Source organism: Panthera tigris, chromosome X (genome assembly GCF_018350195.1).
Source record: "Panthera tigris isolate Pti1 chromosome X, P.tigris_Pti1_mat1.1, whole genome shotgun sequence".
Taxonomy (NCBI): Eukaryota; Metazoa; Chordata; class Mammalia; order Carnivora; family Felidae; genus Panthera; species Panthera tigris.
Genome location: NC_056677.1, coordinates 81,814,670 through 81,827,208, shown reverse-complemented (window position 1 = coordinate 81,827,208; position 12,539 = coordinate 81,814,670). Strand labels below are relative to the sequence as shown.

At 44.0% G+C, this 12,539-nt stretch overlaps 1 protein-coding gene across 5 annotated transcripts in view; it reads left to right on the top strand.

The window, feature by feature from the left end:
* The window catches only part of LOC102962664 (nuclear RNA export factor 2-like), a 34,803-nt gene extending 25,682 nt beyond the window's left edge, over positions 1 to 9,121 (top strand). For 3 of the 5 annotated variants that reach the window (XM_042974236.1, XM_042974234.1, XM_042974237.1), the window contains 18 exons: positions 288 to 371; positions 492 to 596; positions 716 to 796; positions 917 to 986; positions 1,134 to 1,222; positions 1,343 to 1,450; positions 1,607 to 1,737; positions 3,619 to 3,655; positions 4,057 to 4,125; positions 4,211 to 4,266; positions 4,392 to 4,499; positions 4,621 to 4,679; positions 4,796 to 4,911; positions 5,004 to 5,046; positions 5,603 to 5,675; positions 6,183 to 6,365; positions 8,663 to 8,723; positions 8,863 to 9,121. In XM_042974236.1, the coding sequence (XP_042830170.1) occupies positions 288 to 371; positions 492 to 596; positions 716 to 796; positions 917 to 986; positions 1,134 to 1,222; positions 1,343 to 1,450; positions 1,607 to 1,737; positions 3,619 to 3,655; positions 4,057 to 4,125; positions 4,211 to 4,266; positions 4,392 to 4,499; positions 4,621 to 4,679; positions 4,796 to 4,911; positions 5,004 to 5,046; positions 5,603 to 5,675; positions 6,183 to 6,365; positions 8,663 to 8,723; positions 8,863 to 8,907 (1,518 nt within the window). In that variant the 3' untranslated portion in view covers positions 8,908 to 9,121. The remainder of the gene's footprint in view (positions 1 to 287; positions 372 to 491; positions 597 to 715; positions 797 to 916; positions 987 to 1,133; positions 1,223 to 1,342; positions 1,451 to 1,606; positions 1,738 to 3,618; positions 3,656 to 4,056; positions 4,126 to 4,210; positions 4,267 to 4,391; positions 4,500 to 4,620; positions 4,680 to 4,795; positions 4,912 to 5,003; positions 5,047 to 5,602; positions 5,676 to 6,182; positions 6,366 to 8,662; positions 8,724 to 8,862) is intronic. The other 2 variants (XM_042974235.1, XM_007088985.2) reach the window with 1 other exon arrangement.
* The last annotated feature ends 3,418 nt before the right edge of the window (positions 9,122 to 12,539 follow it).

Here is a 12,539-nt window from a genome sequence, read left to right as displayed (position 1 = left end):
GTGAGTGTCCTGGCAAGATCTTCATTAGAATATCCTGGAACTTTATCAGAGGAATACCACTTTAAACAATTTTACATCGATTATTTGTAGGAGAGTTTTCCAATGGAGAGAAAGAGGGTTTAGAAAATCCGTATTTTGCACAAAAATAAGAAATAATGCTAGTGGTCCCTTCTTTAGAAGCCCTGTACAGCTCAGTAGAGAGTTGGAAAAGAACACTGTTGGGTCTGTTTTCCAGCTTTAATTCCGTGTTGTCTCTCCTCACTCCCATCCCTTCTTTTCATCTTTAGATTCCCTATGGGGGAAAGTATGACAAGACATGGCTAGTGAATTCAATCCAGGACCATTGCAGTGTCCCTTTCACTCCAGTGGATGTAAGAGAGGATGGTGAAGCCAGATGAGTGGACACAGGGAAAGAGGGGCTGGGGCGGGGGGAACCCACTGAGCAGGTAGACTCTATCCTTCAAAATTATTGTTGCCTCCCTCTCCTGTAGTTTCACTATGTGAAAAACCAAGCTCGGTTCTTTGTCCAGGATGCTGGCATTGCCTCTGCATTGAAAGATGTCAGCTACAAGATATGTGATGAGGAGAACCAAAAGGTATGTGTTGAGGGCATTACCTGTACCTAGTCCCGGGATGGGAGGACAGGCCAGGGTCTGGTGCTCTTCTTTGGAAGCAGAGTTATTGGTGCTTACCCGAGCGCCTCACCTTCTTGCAGATATCGATCTTTGTCAATCCCTCTAATGTACCCTACTCTGTGCGGTACAAGTTGAAGCCAGAAGAAATGAAGCAGCTAAAGGTAATGCAGACTCAAGGCCTGTTGCATGCCCACACCCAGACCCACCTCCTCTTCCTCCAGCCCCCGATTTCCCTATCCCTACCAGAGCCTCAGAGTGGCTTTCTCTGCCTTTCTCTGCAGCTGACCATGCACAAACGCTATGATGTCTCCCATGAAGCTCTTGACCTTCAGAGTCTCCGCTTTGACCCAGGTACAGTTGATAGCAGTAATGCTAGGGCAGGTGAGGGCACAGGGATCTGCCTGGGAGGGAGACTGAGGAATGGTAACGTGGGGAGGGGTTGATGCTGGCCCTGGACCCCTGTCAGCCTTCTGTTTGCCTCCTCTTGGCTTCCTGAAGACTTGGTGGGCCACGATATTGATATAATCCTGAATCGAAGAAACTGCATGGCTGCCACCCTGCAGATCATTGAGGAAAATTTCCCCGCGGTAAGGCCTTAGTCCCAGTGCTGTTATCAATAGTAGGGGGTGGAACTCATGAGGTGGAGAACAGATTTGTCTCTGAGGCCCTAGATAGTAACTGTCACTCTAACTCTTCTTCACCAAAAGCTGTTGTCCTTGAACTTGAGCAACAACAAACTGTACCAGCTGGATGGCCTGTCTGACATTATACAGATGGTCCCCACAGTCAAGATCCTGAACCTCTCCAAAAATGAGGTGGGAAGAGGGAGCCAGATCAAAGTTGGGGTTGAAGGTGGGTGGTATTGCTCACCAGAGTGATGACAGGAGGCAAGAGAAGGTACCTATGTGGAAAGGTGGGGGCTGGGGGTGCAAGGGCCCACGTGTCTCTCTTTCCCTGGAACTCCTTCCCAGCTTCCTCCCCATATTTCTCAGCTGACCTTGGTGTGGGAGTTAAACAAGATGAAAGGGCTGAAGCTTGAAGAGCTTTGGCTAGAAGGGAACCCTTTGTGTGACACCTTCCCAGACCAGTCCACCTACATAAGGTCAGTGTGAACCTCTGTCACCCTTCTTGGATAACTTCACCCATGGGATCCTGAACTATCCCTGACAGTGCCCCTCTGCTGGTGGTGGCATCCTTAGTCCTCTGGGAGTATCACAAGCCTTGCCTTCTCTGTGTCCCTCACCTTCACTTAAAGATCTTTTATCCCTCTGACCTGCTCACCTCTTTACATGCTCTGGCATCTGTTTCTGACTTTGCACTTAGCTTTCTCTGATACCCACCTATGATGTGCTCCAAGAAGCAGGTCTCCCCCTCCTCACCAGGACCAGGGGTAAGCAGCCTTGAAACAGATGCTGGTGACCTGGACCAAGTAGGGTCCTCCAGCCCTGAGCCTCATGCTGAGACAGGCCTCCCTGCCTCTGTGGTGGTATGGGGCTTTCTTCAACTGTTCTGAGAAGGGCTTTCCTTCTCTTAAATGAAATGTGCCCCATCTGTCCCAGGTTTCCATGGTGGCTTTGTGCCTCAAGGCCCTGGATGGCTTCTCTCGTTACATCTATTTCTCTGGCCATATGCCAGGAGCTGAACCTTCTTTGGGAGAAACTAGGGTTCCCTGAGTCAAGGGGCAAGAACTGGACCACTGCCAGTGAACAGAGGGCTTCCCAAGGTAGGAATGGAAGGGAGAGGGCAGAAGTGCTTGAGAAGACAGAAGGACAGACCTCTCAGAGGCACTGCCTCCTATCCACCTCCCACATATGTCACATCATCCCATCTGGTCGTTCAGAAGAGCCCTGGGTAGCCTGACATGGGTATAATTCCACAGGCAAGGAATCTATTGAGACAGGCACAGGTGCACAGGGGCCATCAGGAGGGAAGGCAGTGACAATTAGAGGGGGACATGGACCCTCAGGCCCATGGTGAGCTGGGGCTTGGCCCTCTGCTCCTTCTGGGGAAGGTCTCCTTCCCCTGTATCTGCATCGTTTCCCATACCCAGCTCCAGCTGAGCTCACACAGGTGACAAAGTTTCAACCAGCATCCAATGGGCCCCCAGCCTAACACCTGCATGTTTTACATTCCTACCTCAGGTGCCAGGGCCAGCCAGGGCAGATGAAGGAGAGGGCTGCAGCTACAGAGCCATTCCCCCCTTCTTCTCTCTTCCTCCCTGGCCCCCACCAACATAATAGAGCTTTTTTTTCCTTTCACTTTGCTTTGCTTTCTCTTCCTCCTTTGTCTCTACTCCCCTATGTCTCTCTCACCTTTCCCCTCCTCCCCTCACTCCCTCTTCTTTCTTGAACCCCCACCCCCTCCCCCTCCTTCCCTGCCTCCTGGGTCTCGCCTCACTCACCTCTCTGCCCCGGCATTCTGGGACATCCCTGGGAGGTGTCATGGTCCTGCAGAATGCTGGGCCCCTAGTGAGGTAGCAGAGCCATGGGTTCCCACCTCATTCCCTCTTCTGTCTGGAGTCTTCATTGGAGACCTGGAGGAAGGAAGGGAGGCAGGGAGGGGAAGGGAGCCCCAGAGGCTGGGCTCCAAATGTTGATCCTGGTGGCACTGGAGATGGGAGTCAGGACAGTGTAGGTGGGAGATACCCAGCAGGTAGGTGAGAGAGGAGAGAGAGGGAGAGAGAGAGCGAGAGAGAGAGAGAGAGAGAAAGTGATGGAGGGAAGAAGAGCAGTAGGGAATATGAATGTGAAGCTGTGGAGAGAGATAAGGAGGCTATACCTTCAGAGAGTCCATATGGAAGATGTTTAGTGCTCAGCAGAGTAGTGGACCTAAACCTTTTGAAATCAGAGGCTGAAATGGGAAAAGGGGCTTCTGGATGGGCAGAACATACTGGTCTTTGTTTATGGCATCAGTGTTTTAACACAAATGAAGAATTGCAATTCCAAGCTATCAACCACTTCTTTCTATTTTTGGTCTTGGACAGTGCCATCAGGGAATGTTTCCCCAAGTTGTTACATCTGGTAAGTGCCTACACTCATCATTGTCTTTTACTAACATTGATCATCTCCATATCTGCCCTCAAACTCATTGGTCTTGTCTAGATTGCATATATCCATGAGACCTTTATGCACTAGGAAACATGGACTCCTGAAAAAGATAAGGATATTCTTCCTGGAAAAAATGTACACACACACACACACACACACACACACACACACATTGTTGCATATAATAGTAGAGACTTCCAGGACCCCATGATGAAGACACCCATTGTAATCTTGCCTCTGGCAAGAAAGGGCATTTCTAGTGCTCTTTCACACCTGTCTTCTCACCCTCATCCTCTCTTGGGCTCATCCTTTTCCCTAAGTATCCAGGGCCACCTCCCTGGTCTCCACTGCTGACTTCCTCTTCCCTTCTCCAGGATGGCCAGACGTTACCCCCTGAAATTATCATTGACACTGATGCCCCATACTTAATAAAGTCCAGCAAGGTGAGGAAGTAGGATCAAACAACATTTGGGGTATTACAAGGGAGACTTTATCAGCTACATAGTCTCAAATGTCTTTTAATTACAGGAAAGCTCCAGAGGATCTGAGAAACTAAAGAGTCTAATCCTGCAATTTCTTCAGCAGTAAGTACTTTAGAGACCACAAGAAATGGGGACTGGATGCTGAGAAAGGTCTGTTCATGGGGGTTCTCAAGTCTCATTTGAGGTCCAGACCCCAGAGATATACTATCCTCATTGCTTTCCCACAGGTACTATTTGATCTATGACTCTGAAGACCGCCAAGGTCTCCTCTGTGCTTACCACTACAAGGCCTGCTTCTCCCTGACCATTCCCTTCAACCCCAAAGACCCAGCCCCGTGAGTAGAAAAGCTCAGACTCTGATCCTGGGTTGTGTGACTCCCCAGTGGATGAAGGACAGCTCCTGGAAACACCCACACTGGCCAGACTATCACCTCCTCTTCCTCTTTGTCTCCCTAGAAGCAGCTTATGCAAGTACTTCAAGGAAAGCAGGAATATGAAGAAGATCAAGGACCCCTGTGCGTGTTTGATGGGGAAGATTGTACAGAGAAAGGGGGGGGGAGGTGAGGGGGTAATCATAGGGCACAAGGCGTGGCAGCCCCTGACCTTCACTTGTTTCTCTTCCCCCCTATAGATCTGCGTGTTCAGCTGCTGAAGCATACAAAACATGACATTGTGTGCTCCCTCAGCACACTGCCCAAAACTCAGCATGACATCAGCTCCTTCGTGGTGGACATGTGGTTCCATACGGTGAGCACCTTCTTCCTCCCAAGGGCAGCCCTAGAAAGCCACAGATGGGTAGGAAGTTTAGGTGACTTAGCACCTGGGTTATTCCTTTTTAGGAGATGATGCTCTGCTTCTCTGTCAATGGGGTGTTCAAGGAAGGTGAGTATATGTTGGACCCCCTCTGCAGATGCCCCACTGCTCCCTTCCCTCTGGTTGGGCTCCCTCTCAACTTTCTTTCCCCTCCTCTTCCTATTGCAGTGTTCTCTTGCCTCCACTCAGCTCCCAAACCATCCTGATCTGACATGGGTCCATGCCCATCTGCCCTGCAGAGCTCAGGCATTAGGGACACAGGCTATGTAGCTTGATGGCTCTCATCCCAGATCCTCACTCGGAGAAGGGGGGCCCATTAATTAAACTTCCAAGTTTCCATTTTCAAAATGGGGCTAATAACACCCATCTTTTGTGTGCCTGTGAAAATGCATCAAATGAATTCATAAAGTGATTTACACAGGGCCTAGCACATAAAAAGGTCTGTATCACTGGGAGCAGACTGTTCCTATTGCCTTCCCCATTCCCGGCATCCTGACTTTCATAGAACAATTGTACCCTTCAACATGAGTATCAAGTTAAACTCTGACTGGGGAATGCTATGTAAGCATGTGAAGCATGTTCAGTTCTAATGAACTGAACAGTTGCTTGTTGTTTGTTGTTGAAGTGGAAGGAAGGTCTCAGGGTTCTGTTCGCGCCTTCACCCGGACCTTTATTGCTACACCTACCAACAATTCCAGGTGAGTGCTGTGCTGTGTGTAGAAAACCCCATTCAGCTGAGATTCAGGGGTTTGGGAATGTAGCACTGTATGTCCTTGAGGTTTTGTCAGTATTGTGGGAAGTATTATTCTTGCCTAGTGGTTAAGAGCGTGGGCTCTGGAGTCAAAGCATTGTGTTATTTTCCTGACCCCAACATTCACTAGGTGAGTGACCTTGGCCAAATCACATAACCCTTCAGTGAAACAGCATCTTCTTCTGAAAATGGTATTAGACTATCCTGCCCCTTGGACTGTTTTGCATAATAAATGCATTGGGTTTAAACTTACAAATCTACTGAAGCTAGTAGACAAACTCTCCACAGGTGCATCTGTGGGAGGGCTAGAGTTACCACCCAGGGAAGCTATGGGACAGGCAAAGTTAGGGGTATGGAAGGAATCTGGTTGCTGAGAGACAGTGGCAGCAGGGTCATTGTTAGGGGTGTGGGATTGTCCATTTGTCAGTTGTCTGAGGGTCCATTTTTCCTCCAGTCTATGCATCGTGAATGACGAGCTGTTTGTGAGAGATGCCAGCCCAAATGAGACTCAGAGTATGTCCTCCATCCCAGTGTCCTCATCCACCTCCAGCTCTGTGTTCATCCTCTCCAAGGAGCAGCAGGAAATGGTGCAGGCTTTCTCCACTCAGTCTGGGATGAAACTCGAGTGGTCTCAGAAGTGAGATTGGGTATCCAGGGGAATAAGAGGGAGCTGGGAGAGTGGGAGAATAAATAATAGGAATGCATAGGCAATTTGAAAAGATAAGTATTTGGATATTTTCCTTCCCCCAAAAAGAAGGCCTATGAATAAAGTATCCTAATTTTATGATGATATATATTAAAAACTTTTAAAACATTATAATGTTCCTATGACAAGACCTTGCATATGGAAAATCCTAGGTAATTCACTAAGAAACTATTAGAATATCGATACACAAGTTCATTCAAATATGTTGGAATAAACTGAAGACCTAAAAAATGAATAGACATGCTATGTTCATGAATTGAAAACCTTTTAAGATAGAAATACTACTTAAAGTGGTGTACATATTCAACATAATTCGTATCAAAATCCCAGTTTGCTGTTTTCCAGAAATTGATAAAGTGACCCTAAAATTCACATTAAAATGCAATGAATTCAGAATAGCCAAAACAATATTTAAAGTGAAGAATAAAGTTGGAGGACTCAGAATTCCCAATCCTCACAATTTTGAAATTCATTGGTAAGGTATTATAAACAAGATTGCATGGTACTAAAATTTGGGTAGACATATAAGTCAATGTAATAGAATTAAGACTCCAGAAATAAACCCTGACATTTATAGTCAATTGATTTCCAGCTAAGTGCCAAAAAAATTAATGAAGAAAAAAAAATCTTCCCAACAAATAATGCTGAGACACCTGGATATCCACATGCAAAAAAAAAAAAAAAAGAAAAAAAGAAAAAAAGAAAAAAAGAAAAGAAAAAAAAAAGAAATTTGACCCATGCCACGCATATCAACTCAAATTGATTAAAGATCTAATGTAAGATCTGTAACTATAAAAGCTCTTAGAATAAAATATAAGTGTATAACCTTCATGAACTTAAAATAGATAATGGTCTCATATATGACACGAAAGTACAAGCAACCAAATAAAAAACAGACAAATAAATTAGACTCTATCAAAATTAAAAGCTTTCATGCATCAAAGGACACTGCTGAGAAAGTATAAATACAACCTACAGAATGGTAGAAAATATTTGCAAATCTCATATGTGATAAGGTCTACTATCGAGCATACCTGAAAGACTAACAATTCAATGATAGGAAGACAACCCAATTTAAAAATGGGGAAATTATTTGATGAACATTTATCTTAAGATATACAAATAAATGGGCAACAAGTACATGAAAACATGCCTAACATCATTAGTCATTAGGGAATGCAAATCAAAAACAATGAGATACCACTTCACAGTCATGAAGATGGCTTTAGTCAGTGAAATGGAAGATCAGCATAGGTGAGGATGTGGGTAAATTAGAACTCTCATATATTACGAGTGTAAAATGGAGCTGTGGTTAGGGAAAATGTTTTGGCAGTTCCTTAAAATGTTAAATGAAGTTACCATATAAACCAGGAATCCCACTGTTAAGTATACACCAAGAGAAATAAAGATATGTTCACTCTAAAACTTGTACAGGAACATTAATAGCAGCATTATCTATAATAGACAAAAAGTGGAAACAACCCAAATGCCCTTTAGCTGATAAATGGATAAATGAAACTGGTACATTCATATGGTAGAATATCATTCAGTCATAGAAAAGAATACAGTTCTGATGTATGCCATGACATGGATGAACCTTGAAAACATTATGCTAAGAGAAAGAAGCCAGCCTCAAAAGGTCACATAGTGTATGATTCCATCTCTATGAAATGTCCAGCATAGGCAAATCCACAGGGACCAAAAGCAGATTAGTGGTTTCCAGGGCCTGGGGAAAGGGGAGGAATAGGGAGCCATGTCTAATGTCTAGGGAGTTTCTTTTTGAGGTGATAAAATTATTTGGGAATTAAATAGTGGTGATGGTTGAGCAATCTTGTGGATATACTAAGAAAACAATTGTACACTTGAAAATGGTATGTGCACAAAAATAATAACAAAATGGTATGTACATTATATCTCAATAAAAAAATGATTGGAAACTTGTACTTTTAATAAATTTCCTTTTATCTACTTGAATGTTTTTCTTTATCAACATATATTAAACTCCCTTGTTCTTTGGGGAGCTCTAATTTTCTGTTTTGAAGTCTAGTGGGCATGGCATTTTGTGTCAATGTGATAGACATTTTCACTAGGTCTTTCTTCACCATTACACATAGTGCTCATACTGATGGTACATGAATACCAGCAAAAAGGTGGCATATGTTTAGCATCGCATGGTCAGCGTCTCTGTACTGTGGTACTAATGGAGGTCATCTGTCCTCCCACTCCAGGTGCCTTCAGGACAATGAGTGGAACTACACCAGAGCTGGTCAGGTCTTCACTATGCTCAAGGTGAGGTCTGGGATCCATTGGGTTGGTTACAGATGGGTGCTTCTGGGCCTTCAGGAAGGCCAAGAAGGTGGAGGCTGGGTAGCCTGGGAATGAAACACTGGGATCTGGCTCTTCTGACGTCCCAACTCCTTCCCTTCAGAATGAGGGAAAGATCCCAGAGGACGCCTTCAAACAAATCGCCTAGAAGAAGCCTTGGATGTCCACATCATCTTTGTTCTCTTTACTCCAGCCTAAGGCCATGTTCATGGCTGGGGATGGAGGCCGGGATAACCATGAAACCAAAGTTATCTTTAGCAGGCCAGGTGACATAACCACCTGAAGTATTAGTTGTTCTGTGTATTTCCCCCACTCGTGATTTCTGTTTATCTTCATAATAAAGAGTGATGCTGCATGTTGTATAATGTGTGTCCTAGATTGCTCTTCCCCTGCCCTGACTGTGAGGCAATGGGTCCAGGACTGAAAGGCCCTGCCATCTCCTCCACATTATTCACACTGGTGGCCCCTTGCAGGTACACCAGGCTTGACTTCATAGGTAGTGTGTCAGTAAATTCTGATGAGAAGGGACACACACTGCTTTTAGGGATTGGCCTTTGGAAACAGTGTGGCTCAGTCAGATGCTCTACCTGGAGGCCTGCAGAAGCAGCCATGTGACCTGGAACAACAGGGGCTTTGCAAGGGTTGCCTACTGGCTAGTGAGGGCTGTGGAAGGAAGGAAGATGATGACTCACCTATTTTACTACTTATTCCTGATCATTTGAATGCATTCAAAGGCACACCATCAACAGTTTTATGATTTGCACACAGGTGAATGGGAAATGGGCCTTTTCACACCTCTCACCATGCTTGCATTTGTCTTCTCATCCATCCACTCTACTGCCCCCTCATCCTTTCTGAAAGTGCACTGTAGGAGGGATCTCACTTCAGCACCTGAGAGTGAGGGAGAGTCAGCCTGTCTCCCCAGTTAATTTCTCAGACAGTTGACAAGGGTGCTCTATATCCATGTACTTGGGGTCGGGAGGGGATTCAGACATTTTGCTTCATTCCAGACAGACAACAGTAGCATAGAATCTCACATTATGGCCAGTTCTGTAGGACCTTTCTCAACAACTGGCAATTAGAATTTCAGAATTGCAGGCAAGAGTTGAAAGGGACACTTGTACAATTTATTTTCCATGCTTCTGTAACATTTGGACTTTAGACCACCAGCAGGCATTTTTGAAATTTTTGAAATTAAAATAATAACAGTACCAAATTTCAAGTTGCCATCCTATAAGTGATGACACAGGTGAGGTACCACCAGTTTACAAATTATGCCTCTATTATCAGGTCTCACACAAGTTATTTCCTACCACTTGCCACTTTACAGCTCTTTATGTACATTTACAGGAGGAACCCATATAGTGGTGTATGAATTTCTTGGAAATGTGAACTAAGAGAATAATTGCCATTACATAAGGAGTAATTCCATGTTATTCCATGTAGTGTCTCAGTGATCAAAGACAAGAAGTGCAAAGACAGAGACTGCAGTGCACACCTTCCAGCCACATCGTGAGGAACAGAGGCAGGCTCACATGTTAGCAAGAAATTTCAGTATCTGGCTCAAATTAGGCTCTCCAAGCTGTCTGAGTCCCCTCGTGGGCAGGGACCATGGTACCCATTTCATGGCCCCTTATTCTCTCCACATCATTACATATACATCATTAGGTTTCCACATCCTTGGCCTCATCCCCTAGCTAACTCAGATGCCATGGTCGTCCAGTCACTCATTCTTCTGCCAATCCTCCCAATTCCTTTGGTCCCTTGGTACAAAGGCATCAAGTTTATGGACAACTCCAAGATGCACTTATCACAAAGGCTGCTGCTGGAGATGGCTGGTGGACCCCTCACTGTACCCTATCATGACCTAGAAGCCTCTGTGGGAAAGGAACCCCAGAAGCAGCTGCAGGAACTCCAGGAAGAGCAGCCTTGATGATGACTTTTTCTATCTCCAAGTAACTTCTGTGCCTTCACTAAAAATCCCTCTGATGCCAGTTTGTTACTCTGCTTCCAACACTTTGTCCCAGATCTTGCTTTGAACTGATACCCTCATCTCTAGGATCCATGCCTGGGAAGTCCACCCCTAGCTCTAGTGTATAACTTCTGCTTAATCGTCCTACATATGGATTCTATTTGCCTCCTTATAAGGCCTTAATGTTACCATTTTTTAATGATCACAAAATTTATCTTCAGACACTGCTCCTTATTTCTACCACCCTGTAACCTCTGTGCTGGATAAAGTCAGTCATTGGATGTGATCACATCACCCCTTCAGTGACTGTACCCAAGAGCAGAAGTCTTAGACCTAGATCATGCAAAATTAGACACTGTCCCACACCCCAGAAGTATAAAATAAAGCAGGAAGAAGTGCTGTGTGTTGCACCCTAACTTGCATCAAAGAAAGGTAGTAATGGTAAGATGGCATGATTGGGGGGGGGGGCGGTTAGGAAAGGCAAGTGTCTGTGGCAGGGTCTGAAATTTTGCAGTTTTAACAGGATCCCAGCTGTGATGGCTAATTTTATGTGTCAACTTAGCTAGACTGTGGTACCCACATATTTGGTCAAACATTATTCTGGATTTTGCTGTGAGGATAGGTACTAGATTAATATTTAAATCAGTAGGCTTTGAGAAAAGCAGGTTACTCTTCATTATGTGGGTAGGTCACATCGAATCATTTGAAAGGCCTGAGAAAAGACTGACCTTCTTGAAGGAAGAGGGAATTCTGCCAAGCAACCACCTTCAAACTTGAACTGCAGCTCTTCCCTAGGTTTCCAGCCTTCCAGCCTCTCCTGCAGTTTTGGGGCTTGTCAGGTTCCACAATAGCATCAGCAAACTCCTTAACTAAAAACAAAGAATGAACAACTATACACCAACAAACTGGACAACCCAGAAGAAATGGAAAAATTCTTGGAAACATACAACCTACTAAGATGGAATTAGGAAGAAATAAAAAAAAATTTGAACAGACCAATTACTAGTAAGAAGATTAAATGAGCATGAAAAAAATCTCCCAATGAAGAAAAGTTCAGGATCAGATGGCTTCACTGGTGAATTTTACCAGTTATGGAAAAAATAATGTCAATCCTTCTCAAACCCTTCCAAAAAATTGAAGATGAAAGAACAGTCCCAAATTCATTTTATGAGGCCAGCATTACCTTTATATCAAAACTAGAAAAGGACACTACCAGAAGAGAAAACTGCAGGCCAATATCTTTGATGAATTTGGATGCAAAAAAATATCAATAAAATATTAGCAAACCAATTCCAGCAACACATTAAGGGATAATTCACCATAATCAAATGGGATTTATTGCTGAGATGCAAAGATGGTTCAACATATGTAAATCAGTAAATGTGATACATCACATCAGTAGAACAAAAGAAAAAATTATGTGATAATAGATGCAGAAAACGCATTTAACAAAATCCAACATTTATTCATGATAAAAACTCACAACAAATTAGTTATAGAAAGAACTTAACATAACAAAGGCCATATATGACAAGCCCACAGCTAACATAATTCTCAAAGGTGAAAGGTTAAAACCTTTTTCTCAAAGATTAAGAATAACACAAAGGTGACCACTTTGACCACTTCTACTCAACATAGCACAGAAGTCCTTGCCAGGAAAATAAGGTGTTAAAAAGAAATAAAAGCCATAAAATGGAAAGAAATAAGTGAAATTATCTCTATTTGAAGATATTATTTTATACAGAGATAATATTAAAGATTTCACCCAAAGCTGTTAGATCTAATCAATGAATTCAGTAGTGGTAGTA